General features: G+C 36.5%; 2 protein-coding genes across 2 annotated transcripts; both read right to left on the reverse strand.

Annotated features, from left to right (window-relative positions):
* Positions 1 to 1,903: 1,903 nt before the first annotated feature.
* Positions 1,904 to 4,933, reverse strand: LOC138631757 (GTPase IMAP family member 7-like). Its single transcript, XM_069716926.1, has 2 exons — positions 4,818 to 4,933; positions 1,904 to 3,223 (listed from the first exon to the last, which is right to left on the reverse strand). The coding sequence occupies exons 1-2, from the start codon at positions 4,825 to 4,827 to the stop codon at positions 2,331 to 2,333; spliced, it is 903 nt and encodes a 300-aa protein (XP_069573027.1). The 5' UTR covers positions 4,828 to 4,933; the 3' UTR covers positions 1,904 to 2,330.
* Positions 4,934 to 6,151: 1,218 nt separating this feature from the next.
* Positions 6,152 to 21,881, reverse strand: LOC138631855 (GTPase IMAP family member 8-like). Its single transcript, XM_069717047.1, has 4 exons — positions 21,789 to 21,881; positions 20,368 to 21,000; positions 10,176 to 10,795; positions 6,152 to 7,966 (listed from the first exon to the last, which is right to left on the reverse strand). The coding sequence occupies exons 1-4, from the start codon at positions 21,811 to 21,813 to the stop codon at positions 7,169 to 7,171; spliced, it is 2,076 nt and encodes a 691-aa protein (XP_069573148.1). The 5' UTR covers positions 21,814 to 21,881; the 3' UTR covers positions 6,152 to 7,168.
* Between the last annotated feature and the right edge of the window lie 217 nt (positions 21,882 to 22,098).

Below are 22,098 nucleotides of genomic sequence, written 5' to 3' on the forward strand. Positions count from 1 at the left end.
TGTATTACTAAATATTCTAACATCCTCACATCTCTCCAAAAAAACAAAAAGATCTGCTCGAATAGGATAAGTTTAATTCAAGAAAAAGGATAAATGAGATTCAGACATGGCGCATTAAGCTGAAATAAGTTTGGCGATCTGTTGACTTTCCGTCAACATGTCAACACTTGGAGAGATTTTCATGTGATTCGTTTTAGAGACGAGGAGGACTGTATTTTTAAACCATCTGGTCATTTCAAGATAAAAGAAGGAGAAACAAGAGGAACCAGTCTGTGTTTTTGGCTGCACATCACTCGGGGTGTGTTTCAGTGTGTGTGGAGGACCTGGCAGAGCCAGAAAGCACCACAGAAGAAGAAGAAGTTGGTGCCAAAGCTCCAGCAGTTTCTTAGTGATCAGACAGTAATCGATCGTCTGATGATCAGAACCTGATTACTTTTACGTATTGTGCCTCTGCGGTGTCACATGTCCACATGTTGAAGCTGAACGTGAGGTAAAATGGATTTTTTTTTTTTTTTTTTTTTTTTGTATATATAATTTGGTTTATCGGTGTTTGGTAACTGGTAATAAATGGTAAGTTTTTGTTGTGTTTTCAGTTACTTATTTAAGTTGCTCAAGGTTCACAGCAGATGTAGGATCGAGTCAGTCGCAAGTAAGTCGGTAAGACGCGTCAACTCCCGAATCAGGACCACTGGGTCCAAAGTCGAGACAGAGAAGTCGCAAGTTAAGTTCAAGTTCAAGGTAAGAACCAGCAAAGTTAGTAAGTTATTAACATTAAGTCTGAAGTCGAGAACAAGAAGTTACAGGTCAAGATAAACAAATTTAAAGTCAAAACCAATAGGACATCAGTTAGTAGAAACAACAACACCCTGAATAACTGTCCAGATACAGATTGTCCTGTGATTTGTTTATTGTTATTATAACATATGAACATCTCTCAAGATAATGATGTATTTCAAATGTGATAACTGTCATAGTTGAAGTCGAAGGCTGAGTGAAGTCCCTTTCAGAACTTTATCTCAAATAGAAATTGTCCAAGAGGAGCTGATAGATAGATAGACAGACAGACAGGCAGGCAGGCAGACAGATAGATAGATAGATAGATACTTTATTAAACATCAACACATACACGTACAGGGCAAAGCAATAAAAATGACAGAATAAATAAGAGGTGGTAAAAGAATATCTTCTTTTTTTTAAATTCACGTTGTGAACTAATATTAAATTAAAATAAACAACATTATTTAACATTATTGATGCGTGATGGATCAAGTCAGAGCTGAACTATTGAACAGTGATTGCAGTGGGCAGGAATGATCTCCTGTATCGATCCTGGATGTGTAAACTGAACACATTTTACATTCACTAATAATAAAGTAAAATGTATTTATTGAACAAAGAACAAGAGACTTAAAATATGGACAAACCCTCTTAGAAAAATACAACTGATTAAAGCTCAGTTAAACAGATGGATGATGAATTTTAGCACCAAAATTAATCTGAAACTGAAATTTGTAGAATTATAATTATCATAATTATTTAAACTCTAAAATAGTGTAAAAGTTGTAAGTGTGTCTATAAAGTCGAACATATTTGGTTTCCATTTGGTCTTTTTCAAGCAGTTTATCTGTGATGTTGACTCACTATTGGTACTCTGGTCACAAATACTTTCACTCTCATCTGTTCATCATCATCTGGTCCTGGAGCCTCCCTTTGAACACGTCATGTCCTTTTAGATATGACGTCTATATCCGGCCCGTCGTCAACATTTAATTGTTTCATGTTTTTGTAAAATCTGAAAACTGAAATAACGGTTCAGTCAGACGCCTTCAGGTGACGTAACTTTTCCTGGTGGGACATCGGTTCGTAGAAACATGAACACCCTGAATAACTGTCTGGATGCAGATTGTCCTGTTATTTGTTTATTGTTATTATAACATATGAACGCATAAAGTACATGGAACACATGTATAAAGTACATGGAATACGTGTATAAAGTACATGGAATATAAGTATAAAGTACACGGAACACATGTCTAAAATACATGGAAGACATGTATAAAGTACATGGAAGACACGTATAAAGTACATAGAATCCATGTATAAAGTACATGGAAAAAAAGCCAAAGTTTCACTGTTATGCCTTTTAAGCTCACAATTTTAAGACTAAATCATCAAGCTGCTACATTGAAAGTTGGTTATTAATCACATAACGAATAATCAATAGCGATTAGTTAAATTTAGAAGCCCTGCATCTCTACAATGAACAGAAAACAGCCTGTTAGTGAGGATAATATGTTAAATGAAATGGCAGATTCCATTAATATGGAGTATCACTGTATAACACATGCTTTCTCGTTCACTAACGCTGCTATACCTCCCACTACAGTTCCCACTGCAGCTCCCACTGCAGCTCCCGCTGGACCCCCCACACTTCCAAATTCAGCTCCAAGGAGAGCTCCAGCACCAGCTCCAGCACCAGCTACGCTAAGTACTATAGCTGTGGATCGAAGAGCCACGTTAAACTGGTTCTCTTCTTCCGCCTTTCTCCTTGCTTCTGCATCAGACATATATGGATTTAGCTGTTGAAGTTGTACTGTTTCTAATGTTATGGCTTCCTCGACCTGTTGAAACATCTTATTGGTGAAGTATCTTCCTCCATTTCTCTGAACCATCGAGTTGATCTTCATCAGCAGCTCTGTGACCTGAGAGGGATCCTTGTTTCTGTTGTTAAAGACGTGATGTCCTCCACGACACTGACCTACGAAGCGACTGAGATCTTGGTTTTGAAGAATGAATTGCTCAATAGTGACTCCATCTGCCTCCAGGTTGTCTCCGCCGGTGAACAGGGCCATGGTGTAATCTTGTGACTTCTTTCCAAACATCTTCTGGATGATTTTCACTGTTTTTTGTTCTTCTTTTGTGAATCTGCTGAGCTGCAGCACCACCAGGAACACATGAGGACCAGGAGACACAAACGAGATGCATCTAGCGATCTCTCTCTTCACCTCCTCTTCATTTTTGTTGGTATCAAACAGACCTGGAGTATCAACCACTGCCAGACTTTGACCATCAAACTCTCCTGTTTCCTTCTGACACTCTGATGTTACAGAAGAAGGACGCAGCGTGGATATAAAAGCTTTTCTTTGTAAGATGGTGTTTCCTGTTGCACTCTTCCCAACTCCAGTTTTCCCAACAAGGGCAATCCTGATGTGTTCCTCTCGATCTGTTGAAGGAGAAAAATACAAAATATTACTGATCCTGTGAAGGTTCCATAAAAACAGTAGTTTTTCCAAGTGGACATCAATTCCAGTATTTTCTGAAATATCTGTTTTCTATTCTCATGTCAGAACCATAAAACTACCCTCATGATAATGATGTATTTCAACTACGATAACTGTCTCCCGGCTGAGTGAAGTCCCTTTCAGCACTTTTATCTCAAATAGAAATTCTCCAAGAGGAGCTGTGGAGCAGCAGATGAGTTGTGGCTGCGACGGATAACACTGAAGTCATGACGGGAATTTATCTCCAATACTGGATCTTCGTTAACATTTATACTTTGTTAGAAAACTACTGAAACATGCTGGAAATTTTATAGATAGATAGATAGATAGATAGATAGATAGATAGATAGATAGATAGATAGATAGATAGATAGATAGATAGATAGATAGATAGATAGATAGATAGATAGATAGATAGATAGATAGATAGATAGATAGATAGATAGATAGATAGATAGATAGATAGATAGATAGATAGATAGATAGATAGATAGATAGATAGATAGATAGATAGATAGATAGATAGATAGATAGATAGATAGATAGATAGATAGATAGATAGATAGATAGATAGATAGATAGATAGATAGATAGATAGATAGATAGATAGATAGATAGATAGATAGATAGATAGATAGATAGATAGATAGATAGATAGATAGATAGATAGATAGATAGATAGATAGATAGATAGATAGATAGATAGATAGATAGATAGATAGATAGATAGATAGATAGATAGATAGATATGATATTACAACCCACAGACCAAATGTTGTGTCTGTAAAATATGTTTAAAGAAAAAAAGCTGTTGAATTTAAACTGTTGTGATACAAAATGTGTGTCTATATTATAATTCTTTGAATAATGTTCTTTATTCAGATTGTCATTTTGTGCTGGCTTTTATTAACATGATAAAACGTATATAAAGAACTTGTAATATATCGACCTAAATCTCACTTCTCTGCCTTTTTTAGACTCACTACTTGATCAACACAAAAACAATTTGCTGCTCCATCTTCATTACAACATAAACTTTATTCAACATGTTTCCTCTTTGTGATGAATCACTCAAAGGATCAGATGCAGTACAATAGTGCAATAGTTTTACTTTCGTTCTCTAATAAAGTAAAAGTACCTCAAAAATGTAAATAAGTACAGTACTTTAGTAGAAGTAACTTTCCACCACTGTTGACTGCACACTAGATGAGATTTAAGAGGGTTCCTGCAGCGGATCTCTATTTTTACATAAAAGGAAACTCCCCAAGAGCATTTCCGTTATGACAGAAGTGGTCTTGTTACGCCCATGAAAAGGTTTGTTTTTGAGTATAAAAGTTTAAATCAAGCTGAGATAAATTATAAAAAGTGTGTTTGAAAGTTTAAAAAAAAAAGTTTTAATAAAAGGAAACTCCCCAAGAGCATTTCCGTTATAACAGAAGTGGTCTTGTCATGAAAAGGTTTGTTTATCAGTTTAAAAGTTGAAGTCAAACTGAAATCAGTATAGAAAGTGTGTTTGAAAGATTTAAATGTACTTACTGGAAGCCATTTTGTCTTTTTCCAGGTTTGTTTGGTCTTTGTCAGGCGGTTGCTCTGTGAAGTCGAGTCTCTGCTGTTTTGCCGTTACTGAATAGTTTCACTTTCACGTCAGCTGCGTACTTCAGTCTCCTTCTGGTCCCTCCCTTCAACTTAAAATAACAGTGTGCAGCGGAGGGCTGCAACAACTGGCAGGTAGCCAGCAGGACTCATACTGCTGCATCAATTTCTGTTCATGAACTTCAAACTGCTCTATAAATAAAAGTTTCTCTGCGGAGCCACAATGAAGACTCATTTTGGACAACATGTGTCAGAGTTGGCAAAACTTGATGTAATAATTATTTTTTGCGAACTTCTGTAAAATACATTTACAGAATAAAAGCTGTTGAATTTAAACTGTTGTGATACAAAATGTGTGTCTATATTATAATTCTTTGAATAATGTTCTTTATTCAGATTGTCATTTTGTGTGAGCTTTTATTAACATGATAAAACGTATATAAAGAACTTGTAATATATCGACCTAAATCTCACTTCTCTGCATTTTTTTAGACTCACTACTTGATCAACACAAAAACAATTTGCTGCTCCATCTTCATTACAACATAAACTTTATTCAACATGTTTCCTCTTTGTGATGAATCACTCAAAGGATCAAATGCAGTACAATAATGCAATAGTTTTACTTTCGTTCTCTAATGAAGTAAAAATGCCTCAAAATTGTAAATAAGTACAGTACTTTGGTAAAAGTTACTTTCCACCACTGTTGACTGCACACTAGATGAGATTTAAGAGGGTTCCTGCATCTGATCTATATTTTTACCATAACAGGAAACTCCTCAAGAGCATTTCCGTTATAACGGAAATGGTCTTGTCACGCCCATGAAAAGGTTTGTTTATGAGTATAAAAGTTTAAATCAAGCTGAGATAAATTATATAAAGTGTGTTTGAAAATTTTAAATGTACTTAGTGGAGGCCATTTCGTCTTTTACAGGGTATTTCTAGTCTTTTACAGGCAGTTGATCTGTGAAGTCGAGTTGTTGCAGATATCCTGGCGTTGAATAATTTAACTTTCACATCAGCTCTGTATTTAAGTCTCCTTCTGGTCCTTCGTTTAAACTAAAAAAAAAAACTGGATGTGCAGCGGAGGGCTGCAACAACTGGCAGGTAGCCAGCAGGACTCATACTGCTCCATCAATTTGTGCTTCATAACTTTCTGAAAAAGAGGTTTCTCTGAGGAACCACAATGAAGACATCCAACTCATTAAGGACAACGTGTGTCAGAGCTGGAAAAAAATGATGTAATGATTCTTTTCTGCGAACATGGTAAAAAAATATTCCGATAATCATCAGTTATAAAAGTGCACCGGAGCTTGTTGTTCGTTAAAAACATAAAAGGGGAGAAACATGATATTACAACCAACAGACCGAGTGTTGTGTCTGTAAAATGTGTTTAAAGAAAAAAAGCTGTTGAATTTGAACTCTTGTGATACAAAATGTGTGTCTATATTATAATGTTTTGAATAATGTTCTTTATTCAGATTGTCAATTTGTGCTGGCTTTTATTAACATGTTAAAACGTATATAAAGAACTTGTAATATATCGACCTAAATCTCACTTCTCTGCCTTTTTTAGACTCACTACTTGATCAACACAAAACAATTGCCGCTCCATCTTCATTATAAAATATATTGTGACAGCACAACAAAAGAAACTTTATTCAAAATGTTTTCTCTTTGTGAATAAAGTCAGGACTACCAAGTCCTCAGTCGAAAACCTCCAAGCTCGATGTCGCCTCTTAAACCAGTTGAGACTCTCAGTCACATCTTTCTGGCTCCAGAATATCCTGTTACACATATTACACACACTTTATATTGATATCCGGCCCGTCTTAAACATTTATTTGTTTAATGTTTATGTAAAATCTGAAATTTGAAATAACGGTTCAGTCAGACGCCTTCAGGTGACGTAACTTTTCCTGGTGGGACATCGGTTAGTAGAAACATGAACACCCTGAATAACTGTCTGGATGCAGATTGTCCTGTGATTTGTTTATTGTTATTATAAAATATAAACGCATAAAGTACATGGAACACATGTATGAAGTACATGGAATATATGTATAAAGTACATGGAAATAAAGCCAAAATTTCACTGTTCTACCTTTTAAGCTCATAATTTTAAGACTAAATCATCAAGCAGCTACATTGAAAGTTGGTTGTTAATCACTTAACGAATAATCAATAGCGATTAGTTAAATTTAGAAGCCCTGCATCTCTACAATGAACAGAAAACAGCCTGTTAGTGAGGATAATATGTTAAATGAAATGGCAGATGCCATTAATATGGATTATCACAGTATAACACATACTTTCTCGTTCCCTATCGCAGTTATAGCTCTCACTGCAGCTTCCAGTGGACCAAACACATTTCCACCAGCAGCGCTGGAAAACACTGCAGCAAACGGGTTGTTTTCCTCCGCCCGTCTTCTTGCTTCTTCATCATCCAAATCTGGATTTTCTTTTTGAAGTCGTTCCATCTCTTCTCTTATGGCTTTCTTGGCCTCTTCAAACATCTCATTGGTGAAGTATCTTCCTTCATTTCTCTGAACCATCGAGTTGATCTTCTTCATCAGCTCGCTGACCTGAGAGGGATCCTTGTTTCTGTTGTTAAAGACGTGATATCCTCCACGACACTGACCGACGAAGTCACGGAGATCTTTCATTTCATCAATGAATTCTTCAATAGTGACTCCCTCTTCCTCCAGGTCATCTCCGCGGGTGAACAGGGCCATGGTGTAATCTGCTGAATTCTCTCCAAAACACTTCTGAATCATTTTCACTGTTTCTTGTTCTTCTTTTGTGAATCGGCCGAACTGGATCACCACCAGGAACACATGAGGACCAGGAGAAACCAACGAGATGCATCTAGCGATCTCTCTCTTCACCTCCTCTTGATTTTTCTTGGTGTCAAACAGACTTGGAGTATCAACCACAGCCAGTGTTTGACCATCAAACTCTCCTGTTTCCTTCTGACACTCTGATGTTACAGAAGAAGGACACAGCGTGGATATAAAAGCTTTTCTTCCTAAGATGGTGTTTCCTGTTGCACTCTTTCCAACTCCAGTTTTCCCAACAAGGGCAATCCTGATGTGTTCCTCTCGATCTGTTGAAGGAGAAAAATACAAAATATTACTGATCCTGTGAAGGTTCCATAAAAACAGTAGTTTTTCCAAGTGGACATCAATTCCAGTATTTTCTGAAATATCTGTTTTCTATTCTCATGTCAGACCAATAAAACTACCCTCTACCTAAAAAACCCTAACGGGATTTTATCTCCAATGCTGGGGCTTCGTTTACAATTATACTTTGTTAGAAAACTACTGAAACATGCTGGAAGTTATATATATATATATATATATATATATATATATATAGATAGATAGATAGATAGATAGATAGATAGATAGATAGGTAGATAGGTAGGTAGGTAGGTAGGTAGGTAGGTAGGTAGGTAGGTAGGTAGGTAGGTAGGTAGGTAGGTAGGTAGGTAGGTAGGTAGGTAGGTAGGTAGGTAGGTAGGTAGGTAGGTAGGTAGGTAGGTAGGTAGGTAGGTAGGTAGGTAGATAGATAGATAGATAGATAGATAGATAGATAGATAGATAGATAGATAGATAGATAGATAGATAGATAGATAGATAGATAGATAGATAGATAGATAGATAGATAGATAAATAGATAGATAGATAGATAGATAGATAGATAGATAGATAGATAGATAGATAGATAGATAGATAGATAGATAGATAGATAGATAGATAGATAGATAGATAGATAGATAGATAGATAGATAGATAGATAGATACTTTATTAAACAGCAACATATACACGTACAGGGCAAAGCAATAAAAATGACAGAATAAATAAGAGGTGTTAAAAAAATATACTTTTTTTAAAAATTCACATTGTGAACAAATATTAAATTAAAATAAACAACATTATTTAACATTATTGATGCGTGATGGATCAGGTCAGAGCTGAGCTATTGAACAGTCTGATTGCAGTGGTCAGGAATGATCTCCTGTATCGATCCTGGATGTGTAAACTGAACATATTTTACATTCACTAATAATAAAGTAAAATGTATTTATAGAACAAAGAACAAGAGACTTAAAATATGGACAAACCCTCTTAGAAAAATACAACTGATTAAAGCTCAGTTAAACAGATGGATGATGAATTTTAGCACCAAAATTAATCTGAAACTGAAATTTGTAGAATTATAATTATCATAATTATTTAAACACTAAAATATTGTAAAAGTTGTAAGTGTGCCGAAAGAGTGGAACATATTTGGTTTCCATTTGGTCTTTTTCAAGCAGTTTATCTGTGATGTTGACTCACTATTGGTACTCTGGTCACAAATACTTTCACTCTCATCTGTTCATCATCATCTGGTCCTGGAGCCTCCCTTTGAACACGTCATGTCCTTTTAGATATGACGTCTATATCCGGCCCGTCGTCAACATTTACTTGTTTCATGTTTTTGTAAAATCTGAAAACTGAAATAACGGTTCAGTCAGACGCCTTCAGGTGACGTAACTTTTCCTGGTGGGACATCGGTTCGTAGAAACATGAACACCCTGAATAACTGTCTGGATGCAGATTGTCCTGTTATTTGTTTATTGTTATTATAACATATGAACGCATAAAGTACATGGAACACATGTATAAAGTACATGGAATACGTGTATAAAGTACATGGAATATAAGTATAAAGTACACGGAACACATGTCTAAAATACATGGAAGACATGTATAAAGTACATGGAAGACACGTATAAAGTACATAGAATCCATGTATAAAGTACATGGAAAAAAAAGCCAAAGTTTCACTGTTATGCCTTTTAAGCTCACAATTTTAAGACTAAATCATCAAGCTGCTACATTGAAAGTTGGTTATTAATCACATAACGAATAATCAATAGCGATTAGTTAAATTTAGAAGCCCTGCATCTCTACAATGAACAGAAAACAGCCTGTTAGTGAGGATAATATGTTAAATGAAATGGCAGATTCCATTAATATGGATTATCACTGTATAACACATACTTTCTCGTTCACTAACGCTGCTATACCTCCCACTACAGTTCCCACTGCAGCTCCCACTGCAGCTCCCGCTGGACCCCCCACACTTCCAAATTCAGCTCCAAGGAGAGCTCCAGCACCAGCTCCAGCACCAGCTACGCTAAGTACTATAGCTGTGGATCGAAGAGCCACGTTAAACTGGTTCTCTTCTTCCGCCTTTCTTCTTGCTTCTTTGTCATCCATATCTGGATTTTCTTTTTGAAGTCGTTCCTTTTCTTCTCTTATGGCTTTCTCGGCCTCTTCAAACATCTTATTGGTGTAGTGCTTTCCTCCATTTCTCTGAACCATCGAGTTGATCTTCATCAGCAGCTCTGTGACCTGAGAGGGATCCTTGTTTCTGTTGTTAAAGACGTGATGTCCTCCACGACACTGACCTACGAAGCGACTGAGATCTTGGTTTTGAAGAATGAATTGCTCAATAGTGACTCCATCTGCCTCCAGGTTGTCTCCGCCGGTGAACAGGGCCATGGTGTAATCTTGTGACTTCTTTCCAAACATCTTCTGGATGATTTTCACTGTTTTTTGTTCTTCTTTTGTGAATCTGCTGAGCTGCAGCACCACCAGGAACACATGAGGACCAGGAGACACAAACGAGATGCATCTAGCGATCTCTCTCTTCACCTCCTCTTCATTTTTGTTGGTATCAAACAGACCTGGAGTATCAACCACTGCCAGACTTTGACCATCAAACTCTCCTGTTTCCTTCTGACACTCTGATGTTACAGAAGAAGGACGCAGCGTGGATATAAAAGCTTTTCTTTGTAAGATGGTGTTTCCTGTTGCACTCTTCCCAACTCCAGTTTTCCCAACAAGGGCAATCCTGATGTGTTCCTCTCGATCTGTTGAAGGAGAAAAATACAAAATATTACTGATCCTGTGAAGGTTCCATAAAAACAGTAGTTTTTCCAAGTGGACATCAATTCCAGTATTTTCTGAAATATCTGTTTTCTATTCTCATGTCAGAACCATAAAACTACCCTCATGATAATGATGTATTTCAACTACGATAACTGTCTCCCGGCTGAGTGAAGTCCCTTTCAGCACTTTTATCTCAAATAGAAATTCTCCAAGAGGAGCTGTGGAGCAGCAGATGAGTTGTGGCTGCGACGGATAACACTGAAGTCATGACGGGAATTTATCTCCAATACTGGATCTTCGTTAACATTTATACTTTGTTAGAAAACTACTGAAACATGCTGGAAATTTTTTAGATAGATAGATAGATAGATAGATAGATAGATAGATAGATAGATAGATAGATAGATAGATAGATAGATAGATAGATAGATAGATAGATAGATAGATAGATAGATAGATAGATAGATAGATAGATAGATAGATAGATAGATAGATAGATAGATAGATAGATAGATAGATAGATAGATAGATAGATAGATAGATAGATAGATAGATAGATAGATAGATAGATAGATAGATAGATAGATAGATAGATAGATAGATAGATAGATAGATAGATAGATAGATAGATAGATAGATAGATAGATAGATAGATAGATAGATAGATAGATAGATAGATAGATAGATAGATAGATAGATAGATAGATAGATAGATAGATAGATAGATAGATAGATAGATAGATAGATAGATAGATAGATAGATAGATAGATAGATAGATAGATACTTTATTAAACAGCAACACATACACATACAGGGCAAAGCAATAAAAATGACAGAATAAATAATATAGGTGGTAAAAATTTTTTTTTTTTTTTAAATTCACATTATGAACAAATATTAAATTAAAATAAACAACATTATTTAACATTATTGATGTGTGATGGATCATGTCAGAGCTGAGCTATTGAACAGTCTGATTGCAGTGGTCAGGAATGATCTCCTGTATCGATCCTGGATGTGTAAACTGAACATATTTTACATTCACTAATAATAAAGTAAAATGTATTTATGGAACAAAGAACAAGAGGCTTAAAATATGGACAAACCCTCTTATAAAATTACAACTGATCAAAGCTCAGTTAAACAGGTGGATGATGAAATTTATTATCCAACGTTAATCTGAAACTGAAATTTCTAGAATTATAATTCTCACAATTATTTAAACTCTAAATTAGTGTAAAAGTTGTAAGTGTGCCTGAAGAGTGGAACATATTTGGTGTCCATTTGGTCTTTTTCAGGACTCCCTTTGACCACATCATGTCCTTTCAGAGCTGAGAGCTGCTCTCATATCCAAACAGACTCCTGGTGGCTGCAGCCATGTCCTCTTTGTGATTAATCACTGAAAGGATCAGATGCAGTACAATACTGCGTTAGTTTTACTTCCGTTCTCTAATAAAGTAAAAGTACCTCAAAAATGTAAATAAGTACAGTACTTTGGTAAAAGTTACTTTCCACCACTGTTGACTGCACACTAGATGAGATTTAAGATGGTTCCTGCAGCTGATCTTTAATTTTACCATAACAGTAAACTCCTCAATAGCATTTCCGTTATAACAGAAGTGGTCTTGTTACGCCCATGAAAAGGTTTGTTTATGAGTATAATAGTTTAAATCAAGCTGAGATAAATTATAAAAAGTGTGTTTGAAAGTTTTAAATGTACTTACTGGAGGCCATTTGGTCTTTTAGAGGTTTTTTCTGGTCTTTTACTGGCGGTTGATCTGTGAAGTCGAGTTACTGCAGATTTCCTGGCGTTGAATAATTTAACTTTCACATCAGCTCTGTATTTAAGTCTCCTTCTGGTCCTTCCTTTAAACTAAAAAAAAAAAAACTGGATGTGCAGCGGAGGGCTGCAACAACTGGCAGGTAGCCAGCAGGACTCATACTGCTCCATCAATTTGTGCTTCATAACTTTCTGAAAAAGAGGTTTCTCTGAGGAACCACAATGAAGACATCCAACTCATTAAGGACAACGTGTGTCAGAGCTGGAAAAAAGTGATGTAATGATTCTTTTCTGCGAACATGGTAAAAAAAATTGCGATAATCATCAGTTATAAAAGTGCACCGGAGCTTGTTGTTAGTTAAAAACATAAAAAGGGGAGACACATATGATATTACAACCCACAGACCAAATGTTGTGTCTGTAAAATATGTTTAAAGAAAAAAAGCTGTTGAATTTAAACTGTTGTGATACAAAATGTGTGTCTATATTATAATGTTTTGAATAATGTTCTACATGCAGATTGTCATTTTGTGCTGGCTTTTATTAACATGATAAAACGTATATAAAGAACTTGTAATATATCGACCTAAATCTCACTTCTCTGCCTTTTTTAGACTCACTACTTGATCAACACAAAAACAATTTGCTGCTCCATCTTCATTACAACATAAACTTTATTCAACATGTTTCCTCTTTGTGATGAATCACTCAAAGGATCAGATGCAGTACAATAGTGCAATAGTTTTACTTTCGTTCTCTAATAAAGTAAAAGTACCTCAAAAATGTAAATAAGTACAGTACTTTAGTAGAAGTAACTTTCCACCACTGTTGACTGCACACTAGATGAGATTTAAGAGGGTTCCTGCAGCGGATCTCTATTTTTACATAAAAGGAAACTCCCCAAGAGCATTTCCGTTATGACAGAAGTGGTCTTGTTACGCCCTTGAAAAGGTTTGTTTTTGAGTATAAAAGTTTAAATCAAGCTGAGATAAATTATAAAAAGTGTGTTTGAAAGTTTAAAAAAAAAAGTTTTAATAAAAGGAAACTCCCCAAGAGCATTTCCGTTATAACAGAAGTGGTCTTGTCATGAAAAGGTTTGTTTATCAGTTTAAAAGTTGAAGTCAAACTGAAATCAGTATAGAAAGTGTGTTTGAAAGATTTAAATGTACTTACTGGAAGCCATTTTGTCTTTTTCCAGGTTTGTTTGGTCTTTGTCAGGCGGTTGCTCTGTGAAGTCGAGTCTCTGCTGTTTTGCCGTTACTGAATAGTTTCACTTTCACGTCAGCTGTGTACTTCAGTCTCCTTCTGGTCCCTCCCTTCAACTTAAAATAACAGTGTGCAGCGGAGGGCTGCAACAACTGGCGGGTAGCCAGCAGGACTCATACTGCTGCATGAATTTCTGTTCATGAACTTCAAACTGTTTTCTAAATAAAAGTTTCTCTGCGGAGCCACAATGAAGACTCATTTAGGACAACATGTGTCAGAGTTGGCAAAACTTGATGTAATAATTATTTTTTGCGAACTTCTGTAAAATACATTTACAGAATAAAAGCTGTTGAATTTAAACTGTTGTGATACAAAATGTGTGTCTATATTATAATTCTTTGAATAATGTTCTTTATTCAGATTGTCATTTTGTGTGAGCTTTTATTAACATGATAAAACGTATATAAAGAACTTGTAATATATCGACCTAAATCTCACTTCTCTGCCTTTTTTAGACTCACTACTTGATCAACACAAAAACAATTTGCTGCTCCATCTTCATTACAACATAAACTTTATTCAACATGTTTCCTCTTTGTGATGAATCACTCAAAGGATCAGATGCAGTACAATAGTGCAACAGTTTTACTTTCGTTCTCTAATAAAGTAAAAAATACCTCAAAAATGTAAATAAGTACAGTATTTTGGTAAAAGTAACTTTCCACCACGGTTGACTGCACACTAGATGAGATTTAAGAGGGTTCCTGCAGCGGATCTCTATTTTTGCATAAAAGGAAACTCCCCAAGAGCATTTCCGTTATAACAGAAGTGGTCTTGTCATGAAAAGGTTTGTTTATTAGTTTAAGAGTTGAAGTCAAACTGAAACCAGTATACAAAGTGTTCTGTCTATTGAGTTGATGTTTAGATTATTTTAATTTATCCCCCTGGTGGTTGCATGTGTTATTGCAGTTAGTTTTCGCAGTAGAAGTCTTCTCTTCATTCATTGGCCAATAGGGTCACATGACGTGGCCAGAGCAATGATTCCAGCGCACAGCAAAGCTGAGGGATGATCACATGTGGGCAGCTCATCCTCTGCCTTTCTTACGTTGAGTGCCTTGAGAAGCAATGCTTGCGAGTACCAAAATATAATGTGTGCTGAATTGTACTGTTTATTGAATGTTTACATAGAACTTTAACATAAAGAGGGACGTTTTTGTGGAGCTAGTATTTTTTTTAGCATCTAAGTTAAGGTAAAGCATTGTGATGACTCAGCAAAAATGTTAATTATCAAGCCATGCCTTGTTTGTTGAAAAGTTAGGTAATTTAGCACAGTGTTTTATTCTGTGTGGTACATCAGAAAAGATATGTAATTTTTCATTTTTGACATACATACTGATTGAGTGATTTATTTTGGCCTTATTTCAGCTTTACAAAAAAGATTGTTGTACACGAGAAGAGGAAAACAAACAGTAAACATTCATTCAACTTTACTTCTTCGTCTGACTCTCTATACAGCACTATGTTCGCTATCTGTCGAAGTGTGGTCTGACACCTCCTCTGAGGACAGTATAGAAAGTGTGTTTGAAAGATTTAAATGTACTTACTGGAGGCCATTTTGTCTTTTTTTTCCAGGTTTGTTTGGTCTTTATCAGGCGGTTGCTCTGTGAAGTCCAGTCTCTGCTGTTGTGCCGTTACTGAATAGTTTCACTTTCACGTCAGCTGTGTACTTCAGTCTCCTTCTGGTCCCTCCCTTCAACTTAAAATAACAGTGTGCAGCGGAGGGCTGCAACAACTGGCGGGTAGCCAGCAGGACTCATACTGCTGCATCAATTTCTGTTCATTATCTTCAAACTGCTTTCTAAATAAAGGTTTCTCTGAGGAGCCACAATGAAGACTCATTTAGGACAACGTGTGTCAGAGCTGGCAAAAAGTGACGTCATGATTCTTTTCTCTGAGCTTGGAAATTTGTTTTCGCGATAATCGTCAGTTATAAAAGTGCACCGGAGCTTGTTGTATGATAAAAACATAAAAGGGGAGACACACATGATATTACAGCCCACTGACCGAATGTTGCGTCTGTAAAATACATTTACAGAAAAAGAAAAAAGCTGTTGAATTTAAACTGTTGTGATACAAAATGTATGTGTTTACTATTCATTTGTTTTTGTCCACATAAAATAAGCTGATTCTGCTGGTTTGGGTTGAGATATGAATAAGTGTTCCTAAACATGAGGAGCTCTCAGAGGAAAAAAGTTTGGAGACCAGTTCAATATCAATCTAAAAGAAACTCAGTGACCTCCAGACTATTCTGATTTTGGGGAGCTTCTGGACTCATATTCCTTAAGATCAATATAAAAATATGAACAATTTCATAGCTAAACATCATGGTTATACAACTTATCCTCAGTAATACGTTCAAAATACCAATATCATCATCAGACAAACCCAAGCTGAAAATATTTATATCATCATTAAAATTAGCACAAGAAAACTTCAAATTCTATTTTTAGGATTGACCACATGATATTTAGAGCTGTTCAGACATATTTTGAGAAATCGTGAAAAAGGAGACTTTTCAATAATAACCTTCTCAGTTCTTTGTTCTCCATTTGTGAAATTTACAAACCCCCCCCCCCCCCTACAAAAAAAGGGAAAAGATTGAAATAGTGTCAAGCAGCATTAAAGGAGCAGTCAGTGAACAAAACTAATTACAGCAAAACACCTAAAGATATAATAGGACTAAGAATTACAACATTTTTAAACTCAAATGAAAGAAAAAAAAACACAAACAAAGAGAAAAGCACAAAAACTGCTATTTTTGTACAGTCTCAGTCAGATTCACACCCACAACATCATTTTCCTGTCATGATTAAAAGTAGAAAACTCAACTGCTCATTGGATAATATCTGAGGGAATAATTAAAACACAATATACATAAATACTCTCCTAATGTATTAAAATAAAACTGTGGCAAGCTATTGAATAATATCAGACTCAAGTAAACTAATCATACTTTTTTTTTCTAGGAATCAATCACATGTAGGCTACTATACATATTCTAAAAACTAAACAACATCCATAGATTAGGTTAAACAACTTAATGATGACAGCGGGATGTCTATCAACGTAACTGTTACCTTTGTCGTTTTTAGAGGAGCAAACTGTGAACGCAACCCAGCGTCACGGCAAAGCGTGAAACTGTCACGCCTGGACAGACCAAAGTGTGGCTATCTCACGTTTTGCTGTAGTGTGTCTATTTCACATTTCGGTCAACGCCTGCTCTAAAAAAAACGTTTGCAAAAAACAATCCATCATACGGAAAATGACACTTAACTGTGGGCCTGCTTCTTACTTCATATCAATCTGGAAAGCCTCTCTGATGCGTTTTGTGTTTTGTAGTTGTGATATGTCTGGCAAAGTCTAGTTTAAGTACAAAACCTTAACCTTGAGGTTTTAAGTTCAATCAACAAGAAAAGAACCCCCGCCCCGTTTACGCTGTACTTTTACATAAACACGCATTCGTTTTTACTTTTGAAGCTTTTATTTTGAAATTCGCATTTAGTGACTACTTTTTCCAATGCGCGGCACGTGAACAAAGTTCACATGATCTACATACACGCGAGGAGATTGGCGGGAACTCTGAAGTTTGCTGCTTATTCCGAGTTTAACGTTAGCACGCTAATGAAGTAGTTCGCAGGCTAGCTTAGCATTTGTGTTTCTTGAGGTCAGTCTACATGATGCAGATGGGGATTTTTGTTTTTGTTTTGATAAGTAAACTTTTGTTACATCCTTTCCAAATGCACCATTAATACTGCTCGGTGGTCTGCCCTTCGCACAGGTGTGGAGGCAAAACGTTCAAATTAAAATCAATAAAGGCAGCGTTACCTTTAATTAGTCTGGAGGTGAATGATGCCATTTAACCAAAATCCAACAGAGGACACGTTGACGAAACCAACTACAGAGACGGTGTAACATCTCCGAAGTATCGACTCACTGTACTTTAGTTTTTCAGAGCAGGATGCAACCTAATTTGTAGCGTCTTAAAATATAAGCCAAAGTCATGTACAGGAGTTTAACATCAATCAGTAAATATGTTTCATACGTTCCCTCCTCTGTGCTAAAAGAAGTAATGATGATTCATGTAACGAAGCAGAAACAATGTGAAGAAAATTTGGTCAAATCAAATTAATATTGATTATCACTGAATGGATGAACGGAGAGACAGATTTTCTCCGATTAATTCTTCGATGGTGACTCCGTCGGCCTCCAGGTCGTCTCCGTGGGTGAACAGGGCCATGGTGTAATCTGCTGACTTCTCTCCAAACATCTGCTGAATGATTTTCACCGTTTCTTGTTCTTCTGGTGTGAATCGTCCCGGCTGGATCACCACCAGGAACACATGATGTCACATAGATTTTGGTGTTCAAAGGTCAGAGTTCAAGGTCAATATGACCTCGCAGCACCTCAAAGGACTTTCTCAAAATTTGGCACTGACATTTACTTGGACATAAGGATGAATTCAAGTGTAACTGTGTAACTCAATAATTCACACATTACTTATGACAACATCTCACACAAATATCTCAAAGGATAAATTATCATTCTTTTCTGACCATTATTCAAAACCATAACTGAGGGAACATTTATGATGGATGCTGAGTTTGATGTGCGCTTGACGTACAACGTATGTGGTTAGTGGAGGCAGTAGGGTAATTCTAGTCGTTATCGCACAAGTACTTTCTTCAGTTACTCCATACCTGTCACGATGTCATAAGCTTGGCTCCTCCCTCCTCTCAATAATACTGACAGTGAGATGATTACTGGGAGAGGAAAGACAGAAAAAACAAAGTTGTGTTAAACAAATTTATTTAGATTTTTCTTTCATCTTTGATTTCTATTGAGATATTGGATTATTGACCATTTACTGAAATTTAACTGCAAGGAAAAAAAAAAATCATTGCTGGGTGGATCTACAACCAACTGACAGATGTCTAAAATGTGACCCTGACTACATCCTGCGTTTTGTAAGATATCAAAAGACAAACAATTTAGAAACAACTGGTTTCATTTTCAACAATGTGTTGGATTTAAAAACTAGTTAAACCACCAAGGGTTTAGGACTTAGGTGCTGTGGTAGCAGTTGTCAGTTATTTAACTAAAAACTGTGCATTTTCATGTAATATTGGACTATTAAAGTTACAATAGGCTATTTGTTTAAAAATGCATTGTCTACCATAAAAATAATAGTCACCAAACACTTGTAAAACAAAGCTTATTGTGAATCTACAGTGGCTCAGGTGCTGTGAAAACGTTGTACGGGTGTAGCACGTGTGATACTGATGGTGGAAAGTCCTACCCAAATGGAAAGTTGCTGTTATAACAGATTTTCTCAAGCTGAAATTTAGGATAGAAAAGTGTGTTTATAACACTAAATGAGTATAAAAGTTGTAAATGTACTTACCAAGTAGAGCAACAGCTTTCTCCATCTTGTCTTTTATTGTTTTTCTTTTCTTTTGTTTTGTTTTATTTTAGGACTTTGGTTCACTGATGAGTTCTGGTGCTGAATAGTTTCATTTAAATGTTTGCCCCGTTATAATATGCTTTTTAGCCACGCCCACTTCGGTTACGTCATGTCCTTTTGCAGCCGAGAGCTGCACGGATATCAGAGCAGGCAGCACAGACAGACTCCGCTCATGACATCCTGCCTTTACTTTTCTAATACGTTGTCATTTTGCACACTCGGCACTTCCTCCAGAATTTTCACAATAAAAGTGTCGCAGCCTTCCCTTCACAGGAAGGCTTTTAATGTGAAGAAACCTTGGGAAGTGTTGAGGAGTTTATTTCCTTTGATGAATAACAAAAGTCGAGAATAAACTGGAACTAAAGTAAAAGTTTAAAAAAAAAAAGATTTGACACGTGGGTGGTCATCGTGGAAAATTTCACCACACTGAATTTTAACAGCTTTTTAAAAAAAATTTATTCCCTTAAATTGAAATATGAATTTATGTTACATGTGTACTTGGAGCCGCATTGAACAAGACTGTGACATACAGGGAACTTTTATTCACTTAGATCTTCATCGTGACGCCTTAAATAATGCTCTTGATGCAGGTTGTCCTTCGGTATGTTTATTAACATGTTAGAAAAGTACATTTAAACGTCTCACATTCTGCCAAAAATCATCTCGCTGCTCCGTCTTCTTTACAACATCTGACAGCACAATGGAGGAAACTTTACTTCAAATGTTTTTGGATTAATAGTTAAATTTGATTGCCGTTCAAAAATGAAATGATGAATAAACAAAAGTTATAAAATGTGCTCAAATCAAATGAATATGAATTATCACTGGATGTTACACACCTCCTTCGCTGTTTCCACTACGACTCCAGCTGTAATTCCCACAGCACCTCCTACTTGAGCTCCCACGTGAGCTCCCAATGGACCTCCAAATCTCTCTCCAATCAGAGACCCGATCTCGCTGCCCTGAATAAACCAGTTGTGTAACTCTGCCTGTCTTCTTGCTCCAATGGCCCCTAATGACACATTTGCAACCTGAAGACGTTTCGTTTCCTCTTCGATGGCTTTCTCGGCTTCTTGAAACATCTTGTTGGTGAAGCAGCCGCCTCCGTTGATCTGAACCATCGAGTTCATCTTCTTCAGCAGCTCTGTGACCTGAGAGGGACCCTCGTCCCTGTTGTTGAAAAGATGGTATCCTCCACGACACTGGCCGATGAAGCCCCGCAGATCTGGATTCTCTTGAACTAACTGATCTATGTTGACTCCGTCCGCCTCCAGGTCGTCTCCGCGGGTGAACAGGGCCATGGTGTAATCTGCTGCCTTCTCTCCAAACATCTTCTGGATGATTTTCACCGTGTCTTGTTCTTCTTTTGTGAACCTGGTCGGCTGCAGCACCACCAGGAACACGTGAGGACCCGGAGCAGCGAACGAGATGCATTTCTTGATCTCCCTCTTCACGTCATCTTGACTCAGTCTGGTGTCGAACAGACCCGGAGTGTCGACCACAGCCAGCGTTTGTCCACCGAACTCCGACGTCACCTTCTGACACTCTAATGTCACAGAGGACGCAGAAGATGTCGATAAAAAAGCTTTTCTTTTTAAGATGGTGTTTCCTGCAGCACTTTTTCCAGCTCCAGTTTTCCCGACAAGCACAATCCTGAGGTGGGACCCTGGTTCTGTTGGGAGAGTTTTAAAAAAATATTACAGATGTTGGAAATTTCAAATTACACTGTTTGCAATCAGTAGCTCTCGGAAAAAAAAACTATTTTTTGCATAAAAGACTTAGACGTTAGACTTCATTAATCCCACAGTGGGGAAATGTAGTCATCACAGCAGCATGGAAACACAGGTAGGAAAAAAAAAAAGATGCACACAATAAGAAAAAATTACAAATACGTATACAATGAAATAAGATAGATTTTGTTGTTGTTGTTGTTTTAAAGTAAAACCAATGAATACATACACACAAACTATAAACAAAAAAATATAATAAAAATACAAAATAATAATAAAATGTTTTTATATAATACCCTGAAAACAAACCAGTGTGAGCCTGTTATTTGCAGCCCCCCTTTTTTTTTTTTTTTTTTTTTTTTTTTTTTTTCAGACTCAACAATATATTGCATTTCACACAACTTTGTTCCGTTGCATCACATCTTCATCTTAAAAAAAAAAGTAACTATAGGCTTTTAGAGCAAGTAACGGCACTGAAGTACAAAGTCAAATATTTCCCTTCTGAAATGCTGTGGAGCGTTAATATGGCATTCAAATGCACGTACGTGTCTCAAGGTTGATATAAATAGCCTGTGATTATAATGTAGGAAGCAACTCGACACCGCCGTCAACGAGATATGACTGAAGAGGGCGTTTCTTTTCTTTCTTTTGACCATAAATAGAAATTCCCTAAAGTTATTAGAGAAAAGTTTGTTCAAGAGTATAAAAGGTCTCAATTTACAGTACTTACCAACTACGGCGAGTTGGCAGTCCATTTTGTCTTTTAGTGATTTATCTAGTTTTCGTTTATTTTGCGGGCGGCTGCTCTGTAGTTGATTTCACTGCTGAAGTCCTGTTGCTGAATACTTTCACTTTTGTCGTCGAGCTCTGCTTTATAAGCCTCGCCTGCGTCACGTCCCTCCGGCTGTCACAGTCAACAAGTGGAGCCTCCTCCCTTCACCCGTTTGTGGAAAAAAAAAAAAAAACAACTCACATTCTTAAAGGACTTTCACCAATATTGTATTTCATTTCATAGCACCTGACACTTTCCATTCATCCCA

The sequence above is a fragment of the Brachyistius frenatus genome, unplaced genomic scaffold, assembly GCF_029030835.1.
Source record: "Brachyistius frenatus isolate BFR_SWC_R1_liver_20210118 unplaced genomic scaffold, ASM2903083v1 Contig_5, whole genome shotgun sequence".
NCBI classification, from domain to species: domain Eukaryota; kingdom Metazoa; phylum Chordata; class Actinopteri; family Embiotocidae; genus Brachyistius; species Brachyistius frenatus.

Excerpts from the sequence above, each read along its gene's own strand:
- LOC138631855 (XM_069717047.1), bottom strand. The coding sequence starts at position 21,813 with ATGGACTGCCAACTCGCCGTAGTTG. Across the intron at positions 21,001-21,788 it reads CTGCCAACTCGCCGTAGTTG|AACCAGGGTCCCACCTCAGG; the intron begins GTAAGTACTGTA and ends CTCTCCCAACAG. Across the intron at positions 10,796-20,367 it reads CATCGAAGAGGAAACGAAAC|AGGAACACATCAGGATTGCC; the intron begins GTCTTCAGGTTG and ends CAACAGATCGAG.